Raw genomic sequence first — 24,240 nt, forward strand, 5'->3', positions numbered from 1 at the left:
GAATGGTAGTATGTAGTTTAGGATTAGTAACTGTTTACAGTTTGCAGTTGGTGTTTTGGAACCATAGAGAGCAGTTGAACTCATAAGTGGCATACTGCTTAATGTAGAAGTATGCACTTTAGGATCAGTTTTTAAAGATGCAGATAGTGAGTACTATTTAGTACGAAAGTATGCAGATTTAGGGACATGGCCGGGACTCTGATTTGGTGGTGCTGGAGGCTGGGGGTGAATGGGGAAAGGCTGAGGCGAGGAAGAGGACAGCTGGGCAAGCGGCCATCTGAGCGACTACTCTGCGACATCTGGGAAAGCTACTGGCGCACGGCACGCGCGAATCGGTTGATGTCGCTATTTAAATGCAAATGTTTTTTTTTTCTTTTTTTTGAGGTCGGGGATCGTCGAAGCCTCCGGCCCGTAAATGCGCACAAAAGGAACACTTCGCGTGCACAATAACGGAGGGAGGAGGGCTTCTCTCTTTTCCTTGCAAGGGGTCTCAGCAAACACCAAGGAAAATCTTATTGAGAGTCCCGCGCCAACTGCACACGCAACTTTGCCGTTGCGCGCTCCTGGCTGTTAGCACACTTTGATCTAACACTGGCGACATCTAAATCCACACAAACACACACACACACGGATTTATTATTATTATTGTTATTATTAGTATTATTATTATTGTTATTATTATTATTATTATTGTTATTATGATGATTATTAATATAATAATAATAATTATTGTCATTATTCGTCTTTATTATTATTGTTGTTATTATTATTATTATTGTTATTATGATTATTAATAATATAATAATAATAATTATCATTATTCGTCTTTATTATTATTATTAGTCTCCAACTATTACCAACATTAACTTGTATGCACTTGTATGTATGAACTCTACATTTGCAAATGAATAATTAATTACTGTATACTATAGTACTGCGTGTGTATGTATGTATGTATGTATGCATAGATACATATATACACACATATATATATATATATATATATATATATATATATATATATATATATATATATATATACTGTATATACATTAGATATCTTTCTATTAGTTAACACAATTTTAAAAGTCAACAGTAACGTACATATCAATAAAGAACACTATTCACTTTTTATTATATTAGGAATTAGAATGATTGTTTTAATTACAGACAAACACCCTTTTTACACAGAATTAAAAAGTCAGCTTGTCAGTGCTTGAAGCATGTCGGAGTGTGCGCAGAAACTTGGCGGATTATTGTATTTAGTGTGCGCGTTTTCGGCTCCAGATGAGGCTGGAAAATGAGCTGAGATGGATGCAGGCGGAGCAGCTGATTCTCTCTGGCCAGATGGCTCCTCAGCACAGATTTGCATTCATTTTCGCCTTAATATCTTCCAAAATAGAGGGGCAGCTGCATTTGTTGTCAAATAAGGTTTAAAACTCCCTTTTTTTCCAGGACGGGATCGTTACCTTCGCAATGGGATTGTTGAACTTTTCTCCCCTGCTGCCCTCCCCTCTCCAGTCAACAGTATCAGCTTTAAAAGGATTTAGGCTAAAACCCTAATTTGATAATCAGATTGGAATCGCTTTGGTGTGTAATCTGTGTAGATTGCGGTCGGCCAAGCAAAAAAGGAAATATGGAGGAAAGTTAGGAGCTGTGGTTTAATTTCTTAGTGCAATTAATAAAAATAAATAAATAAACAACAGATAAATAAGAAAAAAGTTTATTTTGCATTTTATGATGAACGATGTTATCAATTATTTTATTGTCATGTGTTGTCATACCTTTTTACAAACAACAATTTTGCCCATTTTAAAACACAAGAAACGTTTGCAAATATAAGTAATATTTATGTGATTTAAATAATAACATTATCTTAACAGGTTAAATAAAGTTTAACAAAGTTAAACATGATATTCTGTTAAATAATGACATAATATAATTTTATTACTTACGTATTTAAACGGACGCGCAGGAAAATAATGGAATTTTCAGACGAAACAGCTTTGATAATTCACTTATCTTTGGCAATAGTCATTAACCCCCAACACCAGCACAAACAGATTGCTCTCTCTCTAAAACCTACCTCTCTCCTTCCTTCCCTTTCTCTCTTCTCTCCTCTTCGTCCCCGCATCCCTCCCTTCAGTGCGCACCGCAGCTCAGAGGAGCGCAGCGCTCCGGCTCCCCAGATAACCCACATCCGAGGTTCGATTTCCAACCATTCATTAAAATATTAACATCAATACACACCCTGCCAAGTGCTAAAAAAGAAAAGGAACACCTTTCACCCCCGTATCACAAACCTAAACAACCACTGGGCGCATAATTGTCCTTAAAATGGTCTATTTATTATAAAAAATAGGCTTGTGGAGAGAGAGAGAGGATGGACGCGGCGCATCCCACGAGTCCTTCCAGTTTTCAGATGTAATTTTAGCACGATTTGCAAAAGCAGAGCACTTTTCTTTTCTCAGCGTGTTGGTGCTGGAGTGTGTGACTGCACACTTTGCAGCCAAACTCGGCTTTTTCTCTGTTTATTGTTCTACAAGTTTATCTGTGCGTGCGCCGTGCGTGTGCACACAGACAGATGATCAGCACGCTTATTATTGGGAACAGTTATTTCCAAGTGCAGCCAGACTAATTTGGGAATGAGAACGAGTCGGTCCTGGTATTGATCAGTGCGTTCTGCATGTGATGTTCGAGGACCAGTCTGACGATCATAGCGACACAGAGGCCAATTAGGCATCCGAGATATCCGTCATTGTCATTTGCGCGACACGGTGATTGAGCGCACGACAAGGACCAATAAATGATTTTATTCCAGACGTGAAAACACATGCATGCAAGCATGTAACCTTTGCTGCCCTCTTCTTATTAAATCTTGTCTTATTTATAAACATCCTTTAAACTGCTAATTAATTTATAGGTAACATATTATTATTATTATTATTATTATTATTATTATTATTAGGGTTAAAATTGACGAAAAGTGTGCATGGTTTATATTTTATTTTATTTTTAAAGTTATGTTTAAAATGTGAAAAGTACATTCTTGCTCACACTGCATGCATCTAACGTAATTTTCCTCACTTCACTTACAGTACCCAAAAGTGATCAGACCTATCTGAATCATATTGTAAATACACTTTTGATTTTTACTGCTAATAATAAAAATAATAAAAATACAAAAATAATAATAAATGCATACTGCATGCAAAAGCTGTGATGTGTTTGATTTGTTCTTTTTTTTCTTTGTGATTAGCAGTAATGTAAAAATCCTTGCAGAATAGTACATTTTCAGCTCAGTGTTTGCGTGTAATGTAGCACTTAGACAAAAATAAATGCATATACATTTAAAACCTAGCATTTTATTAACTTGGTATTTCCATTATGTATCAAGTTGGAAAAGGATATTTTTTATTACTTTTCTAATATTATTAATAATTATAATAATGATAAACACAGCGTTGTCTGAACTGTATACTGCATACTGCATGCAAAAGCTGCTCTTTTTTATTTATTCATCTATTTTTTAATTAGCTGTAATTCTAAACAAAGCAGAATAGAAAAGTCAGCTCTCCCGCTCACTTATAGTAGTGTGTACTCACCAGTACTTGGGCAATGCCAGCAACCGGAAATGTCAGCCCCTTTGTGTCCATATATGGTAAAAACCCCGCCCACTGCGCGTCATCGCTCTGACAGCGCGCATCCCGCGGGTCTAGAGTTTTGGCTCCCGGGAAAGGCTTCAGTCCTGAGGGAAAGAGGGCTGAGTTTTGTACGCTTCCATCCATTCCGAGAGACGCTAAAGGCCCCCCTCATCAAGCTCACTGCCGCGTACGGGAACACCTCCGCGCTAAATCAGATTTTTTGCCCGTTTATTTGTCTTTTGGAGCCGGAGCGCGTTGCCAGAAAGTGGTCGATTCAGCAGTGTCCTAAAGCTTTTTGTTTTTTTTCCCCTCCTGTAGGGATGATGACACGAGTCTGAGAGCATCATCATCGCGACGCAAAGTTGTAAGACATGTTGAAGTGATTTTTTTTTAAAGGAAGAAAAGAAAAGAAATCAACAACAACATCCAGCGTGCAGGTATTTCAACGACTCTTCCGACAATCCAAACAAGCCGCTGAGAGATCTGGTCCATGTGGTGCCAACGCAGGACGCGCTGAAGACTTGTTCTGGACTTGGTTTGTTCGGGTTTTTTTTAACAAATCACGACCAAACTCTCAGAGAGCTGAGTGACTCGTGGAGAAAGGAACGACTGATCCCCTGGTTTTCGTTTTGACCTGGTTGGCTGGAGCTGGTTTTTGCGCGCACACCGCTTTAATGTTTGGGATTCAGGAGAATATACCGAGAGGGGGGACGACTATGAAAGAGGAGCCGCTGGGCAGCGGCATGAACTCGGTCCGAACATGGATGCACACGGCCGGCGTGGTGGATGCGAACACAGCCGCCCAAAGGTACGTCCGCCTGCCAAATCATCCCAATTTCTTTCCTCCATGCATTTCTCTGATCGACCCTAAATCCCCACTTATGCCATGTATCAATTACGCTCTCCCCGTGCACCTCTCCGCCGCTTATTACATCATATTACTACAGTTTAAATGACAAATCAAGAATTACTCTCCGCTCAATTTTCACCAGTTTACACTTTTGCACACTTTCCCTAATCATCCATCCATCCATCTATTTTGATGATGTCCCTCTCTTCCCCCCTGTTTCCTACATCCATTCTCCATGCTATTTAACTAAGCCCGGTTTGTCCTGTTTTCCCCCCTGCAGTGGAGTGGGTCTGGCTCGGGCGCACTACGAGAAACAGCCGCCGTCCAATCTGAGGAAGTCCAATTTTTTCCACTTCGTCTTGGCTCTGTACGACAGACAGGGACAGCCCGTCGAGATCGAAAGGACAGCTTTTGTGGACTTTGTGGAGAAGGACAAAGTAAGCGCCGGTTTAGGCTTTCGGAAATGCCGCACCAGATCCAGAAAGTGTTCTGGAGGATATTAAAGATTTTGATATCTCCAACAGCACGACATTAAAATATTACAGAATCTTAAATTATACACTTCAATGTATAATATAAAAAGATGACAAATATTTTTTTTTACCAGTAATCTAATGTTAAATAAGTTTTCTTGCAACCGCAAGAAACTTTTTAAGTCACAAATGACTATTTTCACTACAAGTTTATGCACAAATAGTGAATTCAGTAGCTTATACAATATAAATATTCGATGATTTGTAATATTTACTCCAGTGTAAAAAAAAAACAAATATGCAAAATTATCACTATATAACACTCTTGAAAGAAAAAGGTAAAATATTTATAAAATCTAGAGAGTGTTTTAGACCAAATTAGTAGAGGCATATTTGTCTTCCTAAATAATTCTTAGGTGGAAACAGATTTTTATGTTCACTAAAACATCAACAAAAAATGAACCAAAAAAACCCCCTAAAATTTTAATCTGTAGCAACACTTAAAGAATCTTTTTATGATTTTTAGTTTTTTTTTAGTTTTTTTTTAGAATAACAACATATACTTATATAATATACATAAGCATAAGAAAGTTTCAAATGAGTTTCAATGCGTAAAAAAACAACCTGCAGATTTTAAGACATGCAAAATGTAACCAAACACAATTAAGTATGTTTAGGTCTGATTTCAAACCGTGCTTGTTTTCAGGAACCAAACAGTGAAAAAACAAACAATGGGATACATTACAAACTTCAACTTTTGTACAGCAACGGTAAGTCCGACTTCTTTATATGAATCCTGATAAAAGGTTAAAATACTTATGATACATTTTACATAATAATTAAGGCAAAATACGATTAGCTATTTTCCCTTTTAGGGAATTACTACTTTTAATTCATTTATTTATTTATTTATTTATTGTAGTTTATAATGTGCTATGTATTATAAGCACAAATCTTTCTGTAATTATTTGCACAAATAGAAGTTTGTGCGCTTTTGTAAGCGTTTTCTTTTGCAATGCATAGTTTTTTTAGGCAGATTTATTTGTTATAATGATAAATTGTGAATAATCCGTGGCGCTCACTGAATGAAACTGATTTTCCACAGGAGTCAGAACAGAACAGGATCTTTATGTACGGTTAATCGATTCCATGACAAAACAGGTAAGATAATATGTGTACATTGTATTTCCTTTTTTTCCTCTTCATGCTGTTAGATGGAGAAAGTTGTATATTTATTTATTGGTGCTTATAGGGAGCATGTTTGATTATCTTATACTTCTAGTTTTATTGTTAGTGGATATTTTATTAATAACCGGACTACACTGAATATGATGGAACACGCGTTTTAACAATGCGCTTCTGAATGAGGGGTGATGTGTAGGGTTCATAAAGGCTGCTCTTTGTATAAGGGATCAAAAGGGCTCGCGTTTTCTCCTTGTTATAATTATTAATATTAGGCTCATAGTTCTTTATGATTTAGGATTTCTTTTTATTTATATATTATTTATGATGTTTTACAGCCTTTGCGCATTTGAAATGTCCTGCGTAAAGTTAACCACGGTCCACGTTTCAGTAAGGTTGCGCGTAATTTTTAAACATACTTCTGCAGGAAAACTTAATTTATAAACCGAAAATAAAATAAACCGAAAATATAATACGTAAACTACTACAGACAAACGTCGCTGTACATGTTGGATTGTTTACGTGCGTACATGTATTAAATTTGCTTTTAACATTTATATTTTCATATTTGTTCCACAATTTTGTATTATTGTTTTAATTAATTTGCTTTGCTATGTTGTGACAGTTTGGTTCAATTACACTTGCATTTATTATCTATGAGTGTCGAATCCTGTGATCTATTGCCTGAGGTTGTGGCTTTTTGCTGTAGCCTTGTATATATCTGCTTATACAAGGGCAAATAAATCCTGAGAGGCCACTCGAGTTGATATTGCACCGGTTCCTCCCATCATGTCGCTTTTAAATGTCCCATTTTAACCAGATTTAAAAAGTAGACATTTTTAAGCACTCGGATTTCGTTTAGATTTTTTGTCACACACTGAGAAAAGAATAGAAGTATATTTTTATTATTAATAATGCGATGCTTGATTCCTGGTTGTGGCCTAATTGGTGTGAAAATGATCAAAGAGTCAATGGCGCTGAACAGGCACTTTATGGATTTCCGTCTTTACAGGCGGTGTGTATGTGTGGGGGCTGGAAAATAAATCATGGCAGTAGGAATAGATAACAAAGTGCAATTAGACAGGATGTGTGTTATATATACATATAGGGTTACATGTACAATTTATTAAATGTTTTATTATTATATTATTATTAGTATTTATATTATTATAATTTGTAATATTACTTTTTTATAATTTTACAGATTAATTTTATGCGCATCCGACCCTCTATGTTTTATGCAAGACATGTCAAAGATTAAGCGGCATTTTAATTTATTGACGGCTTTGAATTTGAATTGAGTGGGTGAGAGACCTAGACAGAATGAAAGAGAGGGAGAGAGAGAAAGTGAAGGAGAGCGCACCTTCAGTTCAGCGCCATCTGTTAAAGCCAATGCTCAAAAATTACTCGAGCGTACCCGCGACACTGTGATTTTATCTAAAGCATCGAGAGGAAGAAAAAAAAAAATCATTGTTAGCGGCTCAAAAATAAACAGCAGATTGGCCATTAGCACTTTTCCCCCTTCAATGTGTTGCGATGATAGGCGCGCTGATGTGTGCGCTGCGTTCCGAGAGCCCATCTGCACCCCGAGCGCCTTTACTGCACCAGCAACATTTCCCTCATCATTCCCTCTCAAATCAAATCAAATATAGCGAGCAGCTAAACGCTCAGCATATGCGCCTGTTCTTTCAGAAAGTGCTATTAATGTCACATTATTTATCAGCACTGGGAAGCGCCAAACACTCCCATTCATTTCAAATAGAATATGCTGCTCAATCATAACTTATTTATAGCTATAAGAGGTCAGCCTGCATATAGAAGTTGATTGATAGATTACAATAGATGTCTTTTTAAAGTCAGCAGGCTATTCATTTTGTTATTTAATTTTGAATGAAATTTAAATTAAACTTTGATGTTATTTTGGCTAGGACATTTTTTTTCCAGTGAAGTCAGCCGGTGAACATGTTAAATATTTTTATTATTATTAAAAATTGTTTTCAAATTGCTTTCAACCCAGCAAAATTTAGTTTATTTAATTTGTCGTTTATTTTATATTATAGTTATATTGCTGTTTACTTATACTTGGTATATTTGGTATACACACTAAAAATTATAAAAATTGTAAAAATTAATTTTACATAATGTGTACATCAAAACGTAAATAAATCTGTATTGCTGTGAGAACTAATTAATATGTCTGACTAATTTCTCCGTTTCATTTTTTTTTCCTTTAAGGCGATTATTTATGAAGGCCAAGATAAAAATCCAGAAATGTGCCGAGTTCTTCTTACACATGAAATTATGTGCAGGTAAGAAAAAAAGAACTCGCATTTTAATTCGCATTTTAAATCCATTCTTGCCGTGTGATTTGGAATAATTCAAATGAAAAAAAAAAACCTAAATATCGTGCAGAATTATTCTGAGTATGATAAAAAGCATAGAAACTATTTGGCCCAGATGAGTTGAAAAGCATCCGAGTCTGCGCGTCTTTTAAATTGCCGCAACAATCAAAGCAGTTCAGCGGTTCGGACTGCATAACTGGACTACACACATATGCAAAAGCAACTCGACTTTCTACACACTGAGGCGACCCCTTCCGACTCCAGTTTCATTATTAACATATTATTTTATGTTTTCTTTTAATGTCTGTAATAGAAACCTTAATGTTTTTAATTGATATTAGTAGTTTTAAATCCAGTGACGCATGTTATTTTGCGCACTAATGTGCTGCGTCTTTATTATGCTAAAGACAAACTTTATATGTGCTGGTGTACACATTACAGCACATAGTTTTTAGGCCTGTAAAATATTATATTATATTGATTTAGGTGATTATTAATATTTACTGTGGTTGCAGTCCTTCACCAGGCACTACCTTTAATTAAAATATTTAGTTCATATGTTTGTTTGTTGCTGTTACTATATATATATATATATACATACATACATCTTTGTCATTTCACTTGCTGCATCATGCAACTTTTTCTAAAACTCACGAATGCACTTCAGTATTTACCATAACTAACATTTAAAAAAGCTTCCAACACCTTCCTCCAACATATGCTGTTTTGACATCATTATGCACGTTTAAATGCAAAAGCCATAACATTTCCCCTTGTATAATTTTAGCATTAATTAAAGCATTCATAATACAACCATTGATGCCTTCCCAAAATGGATGATACACGCATTGGCACATTGTAAGAGATTGATGCAGGCTTTTGAGCCGGTAATTAATAAGTGCCCCACACAAGCACTGGTTGAAGGTGGCATCTTGCATCCTCTCCAGCTATAACAGCTTGACAATTAGAGGTAAACAAAAGGCGAAGCTGTGAAAGTGATCCTCCTGCCTCTTGGCATCCCCCTCCCTTTCTTCCCAGTCCTCTGTTCAGGACCAATGCAAACACCGCAAAATGCTGCTTCCCAGTTCGGCTCGGCAGCACCCAACTCGGGGCTGGCCAGCCAGCCAGCCAGCCAGCCATTCATCCATTCAGCCAGCCATTCAGTCAACCAGCCAGCCAACCACCTTCACCTCACACTATAAAGGGAACAAGCAAATTATAGATTTGAATTTAGACACTAGCAAGACAGAATGCTCACAGGCAATCAGATGAGAGATTACATTGCTGATGCTTGTTTTTGTTTTCCTTTTACAGCCGGTGTTGTGACAAGAAAAGTTGCGGCAACAGAAACGAAACTCCTTCAGACCCTGTGATCATCGACAGGTAAGGAAAAGCATTTTATTTCCTTCCAGTGTTTGACTGGTGTTTAGTGTGTGGCGTCTTTGCACAGGTGGGTTTGAAACCTTTGGGGATTGTGTAATTGCTAGAGGTGCCAGGGGAGGCACTTTCTTTAGCCGCTGCTCTCCATGCGCCGAGTCATTTATTCCTAGAGAGCGTTTGGCTTTGAATTTGCAGCTCCCTGCTTCATCCTAATTTGTTAACAAGTGTGTTGTTCGCCTCTTCTCTGTAGGCAGAAGACATGCCGGCTCACGGCATCACACTGACTTTGTTTCCTTTATAAGTCCACACTGTGGCAGAATAGTAGTGTGTGTGCGTATGTGTGTGTGTGTGTGTGTGTTTGTATTTTGCTCCCATAGTGCTACTCCTGGGTAATGAGTGATGCTTCTCAGCTGGTTCTTGGTGGGTACATGTTGATAGCATTAGCACGTTTAAATACACTGGCTTCTGCAGAATCAGTTATTGATGTCTTCTCCCCTGCTCAGTTCTATTTGATTTCATTTCAACTGGTTACAAACACCCGGCAAGTCTTGTAGCGCTTCTTTATCACCAATTATCTTGGCAGAGTGTGCAAGCATGGAGGAGACAAGGGCAGATCTAAGGAGCTGGGATGTGCCAGAGTACTGCCCAGGCCTCCAAGATTAGTGAGGTAGAACAAGCCCACCATGCCCTATAAAGACAGCAAGAATGACTCGTCCTCGAGAGCAAGGCTCTTTCTTTCTCCCTCTCCCTCTCCCCCCTCTCTTGTTCTGTCCATGTTGCAAACTTATCTTTCGATCGTGAACTTTGTCGTCCTCCGAGTGAGAAATTAGATTGAGGGGAAAAGGAAGATGATGGAGAGCCGAAGCATAGTACGCGCCAGTGCTGTACAGCAATGCTAATGTTTGACTAGCTGAAATAGCTGTTTGCTTAGTGGAGAATGTTTGGTATCTGACACAGGGAACATCTCTCTTATTAGTAATCAAATAGGGACAGCCAGTTGGCGCTGCCAGTCACTGCTAGTCTGTGTGTGTGCTGGAGTGTGTGTCGAGTGTCGGAAAAAAGGACTCACTCGCTGGGTGCTGAATTTATGGCCGTGCTTTCATGCTTCGAGCGCTGTAAATATCTTCCTATCACATGTCATTTGGTTATGATTTGCAAGCCCTGTTCTGCATAATTTGAGCAAATCTGATACCAAAGTTAATCTATTAGGATTGAGATTATTATTATTTAGTTTCATGCATTAAACACTGCATGGGTTATTCCTGTTGTTGTTTAAAGTTGCAGTATGTAACTTTGAGGCATTTAAGAGAGAGCGAGAGGCATCTCTAAAAGAAATATGGTCTTACACATAGGTCATATAGAAAGATTTTCATAACATTAATCCCCTAAATTAAGGTGAGTGAAAAGGTTATATACAGTATGTCAAGAACCTTGTTCCGATCCGATGTTTTGATTGATGGCTCATTAAGTATTTTAGTGATTTGGAAATTGACCAATCATTTCCTCTATGAATGTTTATATGATATAATGGGCATGACATGAAGTGTTTTAGCATTGCCATTAGGAAAACAAACTCTGTAGATATTTAGTAAATCAATACAGATTCTCGTTTTAGTCAACAGTGCCTAAATGTAGAGTCATCAATATGTGATGACGTCCTAGAAAGAATTCTAAACCTAACTATAAAACTATGCAAGTATGTTCTTAGGCTTTCCAAGGCAACCTATTGCCTATTGTGTTTTATTTATTGTGTTTTATTTATTTTTAAATACTGCAGTTTAAACCTGTTCTAAACATCATTTTAGGTGTAAGGATTCCCCACATTGCTTCCAGGTCACCAGTATTCAAACAGATCCTCTGATTTATAGAACATGAACAGCAATTAGTATCAGGATGTTTTAATAGCAGGTTTAGAATTATGTTACATCACTTTGTAATGAAGAAAAGAAGAAGAAAAAAAGGAAGCAACATGAATTGTAAGAGTTGTTTTGGTTTTCAAAGCATGTCTGACTTCCACTCGGTAGCTCAGAGATGTCTAAGCTGCACAGAGCCTATTCACATGCCCAGCCGAGCTTACAGTATATATTTACCTTCAAAGAGACACATGCTAAACACTGTACGACGAAGCGTCATTGATATTTAACGCACCGGCTCTTCCCATAAATTGCTCGGCTTTGTGTCGTGCCTAAATAGAGTTAGAGGGATCGGGTGTCAGCGCTTTGTGCTTCAATCTGGCGAACAATGCGTGTAACACTAGTAAAATAGGAAAAGGGGAACACTGGAGACGGGATTGAGTCTCAGGGAAAAGGAGGCGATATTGTCGTAAGTTCAAACAGTGGATAGAAAAGCTCACTTTTTCATTGTAAAGTAACTGAAAGGTTGGGAGTATCGTTTTCATGTGATCACAAAGGCAGACGTGCTTCATTAGCCTGCCGCATTGTCACCACTATGAGCAGATTATTTTATCCCTTTGCACCCAGAATGCTTCAGTAGTAGCAAAAATGTGGCAACATTTTATCATAAACTGGTATTACTTATGTCAAAGACCAAGTCGGAAACCAATAACCGAGTGGAGAAATAACCGCCTCTCAGACTCGTCTTCATCTCTCACCAATTGGGCTTGTACGCCGTAATGGCAATATGAAGATATGAAATGATTGGTGTCGGAACAGAGAGGCCTACTTGTGCTCATGTTCAACAGGCGCTTGGAAATAATGGTTTGCTCAGCCACGGAGGGAACGAATCTGGAAAATGAATGGAGGGATTGTTTCGGCAGACAAGAGCGCCCCGATTATGTTACAATCAAAACATTTAACTAGGGGGAACCAAGACAGAGAAGGAAGAGGGGTAGAAAAGAAAGGAACGGAAAAGGGAGGCAGGTCTAGGCTGACCAGAGGAACTTGTGATCCATTATCGATCGCACCATTTTTCCCAGATGGCACCGGGGGCAGGCATGCCGCTCGCTGGCACGGGTGTAGCCAGTAACTGGCACCATCACGCTGCTGGCATTTTCAATGGAGTTTAAGAGACTTATCATTCCAACTGTGTCCTATTTTCCTGTAGGCAAGCCAGACATCTGTTTATCCTATTTTCTCTTGGACTTTAGCTCAGCGTAAAAAAAAAGCAAGAAAAGTTGCTTTTGTTTAACAGCTGTTGCACAATTTTAGTGAGCCTTTAAATATTTCACCCTACACATCAGCATTGATTATTCATCTACAGGTATTTTGAATGGATGAGAGCTCTAGCGTAGAGGTCTGCACGAGAGATACTGTACTGTGTGCTACAGGTTCGCGACTGTACAAGCACATGTCAGTAGGGGATTGCGGTTTCATCCTGCAACACAGCCAGCGTCTAATAATACTCGTCACTGATCGGGGTTTTCCTTGCCACCGATCTTCCTTTCACTTCCTGTCAGTGAGGTCAGGACAGCCTGACCCCTGGCAGACACCCCTCCAGTGCTGAATAATGCATGAGATTGACTTGTACACAGTTGTGTAGCGGGTGGTTTATTCCTATAGCTCGTTCCAGATAGCCGCCTGCACCTGTTCTTCTACTCCTAATTTGGAACTGTTGCTGTTTTCGCTTAACATTCATTATATTTCCATAAGACCAGGATTATAGCTCATTATTAGCCTCACTAGCAGCTGCGTGCCAGAGTCTTCTCAAAACAAGACAATAGGAATTAATTCCATAGTAGCAGGAAGTCACTGATCTCCCATCCACACCATTTAGATTTTACCCTGCTTTTTGTTTCTTAAACATTTCTATTTTGGCAAGTGATGGCACAGGTCGTCTTGAATAGCTCTCCTCCCTCTCTTTGGTTTGCGGAGGCCCGATTGCAGCTCACTTCGAATTCATCTGAACTAATGCCAGCATTTAGAAGGTCAGAGCTTTTGTTGGTGAGGGGGGAAAAAAGAAGCGCTATGGAAATGAGAAGCCGTAAAAATGAAGGACATTTAAACCGAAAATTCGATTCATTGTCTCCCCTAATGGCATTTACATTTTTGGCCGGATCCCGGGCTGTCGAGGTTCATTTTGGAGACGTCTTTAATTACATATCAACGTCGGAGCAAAGAGCAGATGAGATAGAGGTGTGTGATGGAGGTGTGTGAGGGACTTGAAGAGCGACGGGTTGTTTACAAATACTTTTATATGGCAGCTTTTTACAGAACTGGATGCTGGGTAATTTAAAAAAAAAGTGTTACATAAGAGAAATCTCTCTTTCCCACTCTCTGTGTATTCCTTACATCGCTGGGTACAGCGTTGCTTAGCTATTGCTGGTGCCTCAAGCCATTTTTTGACAGTTTCACATCACAAATGAAATGTTATAGTAATACTAATAATATAGTATAATGGGTTTTACACTAATCAACCCGATTGTTACCATGTAATTTGATTTAAAATGTCCTTTGTGTGTCACTTGCTTTATTTTTAGCTGTTCCCCTTTATATTTCTTACTTTAAAGCAACACTTTGGTAGAAATATATTATTTTAAGGTAGAATTAGTCAGATTCCATTCAACAGTGTGACAGTGCAGAGAAGAACTCCATTATTTAATTTCTTTAACATTGATCATGCTAATTTTATCCATATTTTATTATATAAAACATTTATACAGATATATACTAAGATATTTAGAGAGTGAGTGGTAGAGTAGAAGAGAGAATGCGAGTGAGAAAGCTTCATTAGTTCTGATTAATGGTTGGGCAGGCAGCAGATATATCTCTAGCCAGGTAACGGCCGCATCACAGCAGCCGCACAGGTGTGTTCTGCTGCTCTTATTTATGAGCCAGTCAGCAAGCTTGCTGTTGCTGATACTACACACACACACACACACACACACTGCCAGCTTAGCCAGCGAATAAGGTGACGGCTCAAGCCGTGATACAAATTCCACTGACCACTACTACAGTAAATTAGCTAACACAGCACTAAACACCCCGTCCCCTCCTCCCTCACTCCAGCACCGGCTTGCCGTGTGTGTGTGCCTGGACCCCAGTGTTAGTGGGAGGTATTTTTGTTATTCTAAAAGGCCATTAATGTGTGCCTGCGTGGAGCCGGCCATGCTAAGCGGCTGCCGTTTTTGTGCAGGTGTTCTTTGCGCCTCTTTTGAAGCTTCAGTCACAAACTGAGCCACCGCCACTTGCTCCTGTCAGGCCTGTCTGATTCTGCCTGTGGCATGGGAAAGCTTCTCTGGGAGATGCTTGCATAAGACAGGGTTTGTAAGTGTGGTTCACTTTGTGTGTGTGTGTGTGCGTGTGTGTATGTGGAGGAGTATGAGGGCTGAGATCCAGGGAGGAAAGGATAGTCGGGGATGTCAGAAACCCCTCGGAGGGAGTAAACTGATAGTACAAACACTACTACAGTCTTTTACACTCAGTTAGCAGTGACATCACAAAATGCTGTTATTTTATATTATATAGATCTATTTTTTATGTCAAGCCTGCATATTTATGAGTGTGGAATTCTATTTAACTTTTGACCATGGGTAGCTATGGCATAATAGCTTATAAGAGCTTATACTAAGTCTTTTTATATATGTATATAGTTTAATCCAGCTACATGAGAATTCTGGTGCCTTTGTGTTATCCCTGAGTGATTTAAACACAATGGTGGCACATTATCAGAAACCCATACCTCTAAAAGTGTGGACCAATCTCTAAATACGCAATTTATACAGATTTAGAACTTAGTACCTTTACAAGCTGCTTTTAGTCAGCAATTGTCCGTTATTTTCTCAGTGCAGGATAACATGTTGAAATGATTGTCTGTGGCAATTACTTTTACCATAGTGGTTTTACCCATTCACCGTAATGTGGTTGATAGAAATGACATTAAACAAGCAAAGGATTTCTTTAAATGAGCATGCAAATTAAATCATGATGCCTTGCAGAGCCTGTTTTACGTTGCTGCTTTATTAACTTGTTTCTAAATCGCTAAACGACTGTAAAATGTGTAAATATGCAAATGAATCATAGCTATTAACATATTCTAAGTTATCTGAGCGGTAGTTGGCGTGACTTGTAGCGTTGCAGTCGTCTGTAATTATTTCTTAATTGATCCTTTGTCTTTGTGCTCAAAAAATAATGATATTCGCGAATACCTTTGCGAGACGAACAGATGACACTCTCACCTTGAAACTCTTCAGAAAACATACAGCTTATACACTGTGAGTGAGCGCCGTCTCATCCGGAGAGACCCAGGAACAGACAGAGAGAACGTGAGAGTAACAGAGAGTGAGAGAGGGAACAGCTGGCTTCCTTGAACTGAGGATAACTGACAGTTGTATGTAAGAGGTTTTAATGAAGATTGTCACCTTTTATGCCAGGGAAGCAATGGGTTGCCAGATCTCTTGGAGGAAAGAGCCTGGGTTGCCAGATCTACAAGAGGGGAAAAGGCAGAGACCTTAACCTGTGTTTGGCAAGCAGCAGTCTGTCCACACTTGCATAGAAAATAAGAAACGGGCGGCTCGGTCACAAAGCCAAAACCTCACGGCTGCTAGCTTAGGCATGCATCGAGTTATGGTCAAACAGATGTAGTACATTAAAATGCTTTATACACTTTAAAACGTTTGCTGATGGTAGAGGTATTTGTGGTTGTTTATTATATAAAATATAGAATAATTCTGAACTTTCTGCATAGTTTGATACAACTTTGGGTGTTTTGTGCTCTAAGCTAGTAGAGTGGGTGCTACACAGCAACATAGGTCCTGGGGACCCGGTTTGATTTTTACTCCTGGTCACTGTCTGGGTAAAGTTTCTTATTCTCCCAAACATTTCGAACGTGGATTAGTTGCTTCAGATTGCCTCTAGGTGTGAGTGAGTAAGTGAATGTGTGGGTATGCGGTGCTCTGTGATTGGCACCCTGGTCGGAGTGTGTTTATGCCTTGCACCTAGTGTTTCCATGTGCCAGCAGACCCCTTGCTGCACTGACCATGATAAATTGGCTGGTGAAAATCTCTGTCTTGCACAGATTCAAGCTTCTCTGCTGCACACTCTTCTGATCTAACTTAAGAGTGTAAGTAATAAGTAAGACATGCAACTCTGCAGGGCCTGTCTGTGGGAATTTGTACCCATTTAGTTAGAATAGCATTTGCAAGGTCAGGCAAGTCCTGAATGGGTCCAATCAGCATTCTAATCTATCCCAAGTGTGTGTGCTGAGGTTGAGGCCAGGGTTTTGTAACAGCCTATGCTAAACTTTTACCACAAAAAGCTAGAAGCACATAATTGCTTTTATATGATCAGTTTTATGCGCCTTTTAGCAATAGCTCTATAATGGCGAGAGGTGTCTATATACTTTTGGCCATTTAATGTACCCTGTCTAGACTTTAACCCACTTAAATTAATTGTTGTATTAACTATATTTGCACTATATTGTGACATACAGGTTTTGTTCTTGGTAACGATTACAACTTCAGTGTGTCAGTCCAGTTTGTGTGTGTGTGTGTGTGTGTGTGTGTGTGTGTGTGTGTGTGTGTCTGTGGGGAAATGGCTTTAGCATGTGTCAAGAGGAGGGGGCTCTGAGCTGGTGTTGTTGTAAGACATGTTGCACGGGCAACTAAAACGGAAGAAAGTGGCTCCTCTGAGTCTCTGCTGACACACACACACACACACATGGGTCCACACACAAACGTAAATAAGAGGGACCAGTGGACAGTGTAAAACCAGATGCCAGGGCATCGGGAGAAACCAGAAGATGGATAAAAAGCCCAGTTGAGTTGGTGGTACTGTGTGTGTGTGTTTGTAAGTGTGTGTGCAAATGAGTATATGTGTGTGGGGGTCTGGTGTGGGTATTAGGACTCTAATCTGACAGAACCGTGAGGAGAGGGACATATGTGCTCTAAAAAGGCCTTTTATTTGATTGGGAGCACAAAGAGGCAACACTCCTCTTTTGTTGGGCAATGTGAATGCTCCTGCTGAGCCTGTCATCATAGCACACTGCAACTACAACTGCACACACACACACACACACTTTACAATAACAAACACAACCACATTCCGACAAACACACATATCAATCTCATTTGAACGCAAACAGATGCAAAACCACGTATTGGAAATGTTCACAAATGCGAACGTAAATATTGTCCGAGCTGCATATTTCAACGTGATTTCTCACACACACACAGCAGACAGTTGGACAGGGTCTGTTGTTACTCAATAGGCAGGCGTGGGTGCATGTTCCTTTTGAATAACAACCAGGCAAATTGGATCAGTTTTGGTTAGGCGAAGACTGTGAGGAATGCAAAGCCCAGGTTTCATAAAAGCAGGCAGCATGTTCTTGTTTCCAGCCTACAGCTGAGAGCTTCTACAAGTTTTTTTTCTTTCTCTTTTACTTTCTTCTGTTCTTCAGAAACTTCAGTGCTAGTCTTATAGTCCTCTGTGTTTTATGTACAAGCAGAAACAAACTGTAGAGACCAGCAACAAATGTGAAATGGGAAATTAGCCATGATTTGCAGGCTACACAGAAACCTAATTGGGAAAACACACACAGTTTAGCAACTTTAGACAAAATTAGGACGTTTTCAAATAGCAGTATGTGTCTTATTTGGCCAGATTCTAAATTCTAAATGCCTAATAATAGACATACTGTATATAGACAGTTTCAACAACCTATACTTATTTTGGAACTGAAAATGACAGAAAAAAAGTGTGATTGTTGGTCTGTCAGTACAGATAATGTGGATCCCTAAAAATAAATAAATTAATTAATTAATAAAAATTTGTGTAGGATTTAGATTTAAAAAGTATTTTACACATTTAAAATAATTGTCTATATGATGCCAAAGCATTGAAAATAATGTTATATATATAATAATATAATATATTATAATAATTTATTATTCCAGTGCATATTTACATTTGCCAGTCTAGAAAATATATTGCTCATTTTAAAATAAAGCAATATATGCCTCTTGAGATGGTAAACATGTAGATTTTTCTGTCATTACAAGTTTGCCTTATAACCTATGATTGTGGTAATAACCAGCGTATTCAGGTATTTCTGTCTCAGCATGAGTAGGTGTGGATTCACACCCACAGCATTTGTTTCACATTAGGAGAGGTTTGAAAATCACACTGCCTGCCTGGGACTCCTCTGTCTGTCCAGTCTCTTTAGGAGATATTCCACTCTCTTCCCATCCATCTATTCATCCATCCATCCATATATCCCTCCCGCTCTGCCTCCACACCCGAGCATCCCATCATCGCAACCTTATTCTCTATTCTGTCTTTACCTTCTAACTCCCCTCTCCCCCACACGGCCATCCATTCCCATTTTTTCGAATGTGGCAATTTGTTGTGTGACATGGCTGAAATTAGGTTAGGAAACTGTGTGCGGATTGTATTGGACTCCGAGGTCACAGGCCAGCGATCTGGACATTGGGCACAAACCATCAGTTTCTCCCTAGTGAAGCGCACCGGGCCTTGGCTGCCTCTGTCCCACGGGGTCCTCGCTGTTGGATTCATCCTTACTCGAACCTTTAAAAACTACTGCAAATAAGTATCATTTATTAAAGCTGACAAGTTATCTCTAAATCCAACCTCCACCTTCCTGTGCTGTCAAAAGATTATCATCAGCGGTTTGTACCATTCAACGAAAAAGACTGCAGATTACATTCGCTTGCACTGGCGGAATTGAGGGTCGTTTTTATTTTCTGGTTGTAAGGGCAACTCTGTGCATGTTTTATTGTGTGGTTAAATCGTAATTGCCTGGTGCAAGTACTGTACGCATGTAACATTGTGCGTTGATGCAATGCACAAACAGCCTTAAGTCAAAACAGCACACAAAATAAATAAATAAATATACAGACAGCAGGGAAAAAAGGCTGAGAAGAAGTGCTAGCGAGTGAGCGAGCGGTTCAGGGTTAAAAGAGCAGCTGTTGGAAAGCCCTGCTCTAGCTCATGGCGATTTGTCATTAGAAGAGAACCTCTACTCATGTTTCCCAAGCCCTCATTAGAAATATTCCCAGCAATTATGCCGTCCATGACCACGGCACCGTCCGACAGACCTCGCTTGCTGTTTATTAGCAGAGGCCTGATTTCCATACTTTTAAATATGGGGTGTGACGCTGATTTATGGGTGTTGCGGAAGGTCAGGTGCATTTGATAAGACGTCATTAGAGACGGCAAGTATTCGCTTAATAGTCGAGATCTGTTTGGCTTCACAACATAAAGAGAATTAGTTGGACATTATTATATGTGTGTTAATGAGCAATGAATCATACTTAGAGGTTTATCAGCAGCTGCATCTTAATAATAAAAAAATGTAGTAGAATAATAAAGCTATATTTTGCAATCACCAGACTTGAGGACTGCTTCAAAGCCACATATGATTAGGCATATAGGTACATATTGAGGTGCTATAAAATGAGGTTGATAGCAGGAATGATTCCTAGTCAACAGTAGAGAGGGGGCTGAATGGCACCTAATGAACTACAAAATGCCCAAGAGAACATAACCTCCCTGGGATGCTGTTCCCAGTGCGTTAACCTGTCAGGGGAACAGAACTTTCTACCAGCACTTGGTCTCCATGTGTGAACGAGTAAATAGATAAGTATGTTCTTATGAATTGGGGTCACCAGATATGTATTTCTGTCCTTTGTCCAGTGTTCAGGCTTCTGAAAGGCTTTGGACCCACTGATGATCGACTCTTATTTATATATAGTAGTTTCTTAGGGGATATATGTATATGTATAGATGTTCTTTACATTTTCAAGCACTGTTTTGCTAGCATTTTGTAGGAATGTCTGCAACTGTGAAATCCATTTGACGAGTTGGCATCAATCCAGAAGAAGTTAATGAGAATTAGACAATACTAAAAATTCTTATCAGTAAAGTATTGTGCGGGTGTAGTCTGATTGGTGTTAGCCCGGCCGCTCGCTCTCTCAGGAAAATATGAGCGCTTGTGATGCGATGGCTGCATAATTATCCTCTTGTGGAGCATGCACAATGGCGCCAGGATGATGAATCGATGGCAGATTGGAAGCGTGGTTTAACTGTCATGTCCCCCCGATAAGGGGGAGCTCAGGGATTGCTCGCTCTCGCTGCTAGCTTCCTAGCCTGCCAGTTTATTAGCACAAATCCCAAATGTTTAGTAAACTCATTAGGCTTCATCTAACGCTAATTTATCATCATAGATGGACCGTGGGAGGAGAGGGCCACGGAGAGGCCTGTGGCCATCCGCCCGATCAATCACTACTTGAGCGTCGGCCATATTTCATTAAATCCTCCCGACCCTGGTGAGTTATGTCGACTCCGGTCTCGTGCGTGGCTTTCCCGGGCTAACGATGCTCTCTGATGATGCTTATCTGCAGGAAAACCGCGAAGCCCTCAGACCCTTATAACACACCCCTCTGCTTCAAGAGTCCTCCAAATGCAGAGAGATAAAAGCAGGCTTTTTTAAGAGGAGTGGCAGAATTTGAGACAAGAGGCATAGATTGTGGACGCCTGTGGGTTTTGCACCTCAAAGGTTGAGAAAAGAGGGTTCAAGTGCTGATTCAGTTTTTCTTTTATATTATAACAGTGAGTCTTTCTGTAGCGAGAACTGGCAGCCTGATCCTTAAGAACTAATTCACAAATCGAGGCCATCCTTATGATCTTTTTCCAGATGAAATGTGGCTCACTGAAGGTAAGGGCCACTATCGATTTTGCCCGCTCTCACTCTCTCAGCCGATCATTAAAGATGAGACGGGGAAAACTCTCGCTCTGTTCTCTCAATCTGAATTCTGAGCGGCGAAAGACTTGGGTGTCCTTTTATCATTATATTTAGTGACACTTCTATTTCTTGAAAAGAAAAGGGGGAAAAAGGTGGTGAATGAACCTGGTTTTAGAGTCATAATAAAATATGACAGGTATTTCCTGGCAGAGGTCGGGCGGTAAGAAAGGTCCCCAGCAGTCTGTTTTAATTCACCTGACTTATGTTCAGCCGGCTTTGATTTACCCTCCGATTAAAACCCAGCGCTCGGCTGGCCGACTGAAATCAGATCCCGTCACAGCTTGGTCGTATTGATCCCTATTTAACATCAAGGCCTGGAATGGATTGGCATTGATTAACAATAAAAACACTCGGCGGCTTGTCCGCGAGGCTGTTCAATATGCTGAATGAAAAAGTATTGTGCCACTGCCCTTCATTGAGCGCAAGAGGAACAGTGGCAAAGAAAAAATAACAGCATGAGCTCTGTGTGAATTTTACTGAATATATTTACTTTCCCCTTCTTTTTATTTCAACATCTGCTCCTGACAACACAGAAATGAAATATAGAAAAGACAAGGGAAGAGAGGAAATAACGTGTGTGCAGTGTTCGGAAGGTCAAAAGCAAATGACATGACTTTTATTCACAATGCTTATGACAGAAGAGCTGAAATATGTGGTGAGGTTTTGTACATAATTTCAAGTTAAGTGGGTGTTAAATAACACACCTGCAAACACAAGGACTTACTTTGGCCCCTGATCCCGGTTTGTGTATGACTGATGGAGTGACCTCACTGCGCGAGTTCGTCCACCCTGACTCATGGGTAAAGCCTAGCACATTAAATTTCTTCTCTGGAAGAATCACTTTCTCAAATCGCTGAAGCCCAGGCCAGGGGAGCCACCCGCATCTGCTAAGCATTACCCAATCTCATTCAGGCAGTAGTTTACAGTGATATAATGACAGAAAAACCACAAGTCCTCCTGGGCCAGTAAATTTAACGCTAAGTTTATATTTCTTCACTCTTGTGTTACGCTAAACATGCTAAAACACACAAAATCCAAAATCAAATCCTTACCAGTTCATAGATTGACTTAGGAGCACAACCAGTGCATACTGCATATGCAACCACTCACTCTGCCTACACAACAAATTTGCACTCACGCACGTAGACAAACTCGGTTCTAACCCCCTGTGCACACACAAACAATCTGGAGTCTATTAGTCTCGTCCTAAATCCGATTGCTAAGTGTCGATAAAGGTAGCTCTGACTGAAAGAGCTTGTCCTTCTGTCTGATTATTCACTGTTTACCTTTAAACTCGATAGTATGACCACCACCCAACAACTGTCTCTCATCTGTCTTCTCATCGCCACATCACTTCCTCACATCTCCTGCTCTGTTAGCACTACAGTGTTTTCTTTGCCAGAGGCTAATCCCCCTCATGCTAACCACCAGTGTGTTAATCAGGCAGAGTTGGCTAAGGAATGACAATATAGGCATGTATATATAGGCAAGTTAATAGGTGGGTGGTCCTAATGTTTTGGTTTGATACTTATTAGCCCAAACTGTTAAGATATAACTAGTAGTATAGTCAATATATATCATATATTTATTAAAATAAATTAAAATAACAAAATAATTTCTAAAACAAAGGGTAAGACAAATGACCCCCACTTAAACATTGGATAGTGGACAATAAGTCTATTTTTCCATTTTCCACTTTTTTTCATTTTATATCTCAATTTAAACCCCTTAGCTGGTTTTTAAATTTAATTCAAGACAGCATGATCCCTTTTACCAAGAGTGCCAAGACTGTTATGTTTGGATGCCTGGCCAACTGTAGATAGTTGTCAATAGTTGTTTGCACAGTTTGGCAGAGATGTGAGGGTCAGATCACCTATGGATACAGACACTATACAAGGTGTCCTATGTTCATGCTGATACAGCAGTGTTCAGAACCGCTATATCACAGATTATGGTGCTCGTTTAGCATCTTTTTTCTCATATCTTTTCAGCATGTATAGAAACAAAACATACTTTTAGATCAGTGTTGTTCCCCTGACAAGGTTCTACCTTTGTAGATCCAACCCAAAGCAAGTCCTGTCTTACTAAAAGACAAAAAAAGCATGGGGCGTGCTGCAAAATGCAACAAAGTGCTGCATCCCTGCCAAACGCTTTGGCAGCTGTCACCACTGCCACTGCGGGACAGGTCTGACACAGCCACGCTGATGTCTCTGTGTTAATGGTACAGTAAAGTAGAGGCATGACGAGAGACAGGTATGTTAAAAATTAGGGAGATGCAACAGCTGTTCGTGTGGATGTATGTGAACGAGTGTTGATTAGGAGTTGCTAAGCATAGACGGTGGGTGATGGAAGAAGGCTGAGGAATTGCTGGCTGACTCTTCTTGTGAGTGGAAGAGCTTTAATTGGCCCGTGGGAGGTAGAGAGGGAGAGCAATAGAGAGAGAGAATGAGATATAGAAAGTTGGACATTATCTCCTCAAAGCGTTTGGGGTCACTCCCTGACTTCCTTCTGTTTAAATGCTTTGCCTTGTCAACCTGACACAAGCCAGAAAAGTCTTTAGCCACACATACGAACGTACAGCACCTGATATGCCTACACACATACACAATCATACAGTACCCAGTACACCCACACAATCAAGTAGAGCCTCCAGA

General features: G+C 39.7%; 1 protein-coding gene across 5 annotated transcripts in view; it reads left to right on the top strand.

Annotated features, from left to right (window-relative positions):
- The first annotated feature begins 3,766 nt into the window (after positions 1-3,766).
- ebf3a (EBF transcription factor 3a) overlaps positions 3,767-24,240 on the top strand; it is a 103,011-nt gene continuing 82,537 nt past the window's right edge. For all 5 annotated transcript variants that reach the window (XM_063003659.1, XM_063003656.1, XM_063003655.1 and 2 more), the window contains exons 1-6: positions 3,767-4,452; positions 4,775-4,931; positions 5,674-5,737; positions 6,073-6,128; positions 8,385-8,458; positions 9,806-9,874. In XM_063003659.1, the coding sequence (XP_062859729.1) occupies positions 4,319-4,452; positions 4,775-4,931; positions 5,674-5,737; positions 6,073-6,128; positions 8,385-8,458; positions 9,806-9,874 (554 nt within the window). In that variant the 5' untranslated portion in view covers positions 3,767-4,318. The remainder of the gene's footprint in view (positions 4,453-4,774; positions 4,932-5,673; positions 5,738-6,072; positions 6,129-8,384; positions 8,459-9,805; positions 9,875-24,240) is intronic.

This window comes from Trichomycterus rosablanca, chromosome 10 (genome assembly GCF_030014385.1).
Source record: "Trichomycterus rosablanca isolate fTriRos1 chromosome 10, fTriRos1.hap1, whole genome shotgun sequence".
NCBI lineage: Eukaryota > Metazoa > Chordata > Actinopteri > Siluriformes > Trichomycteridae > Trichomycterus > Trichomycterus rosablanca.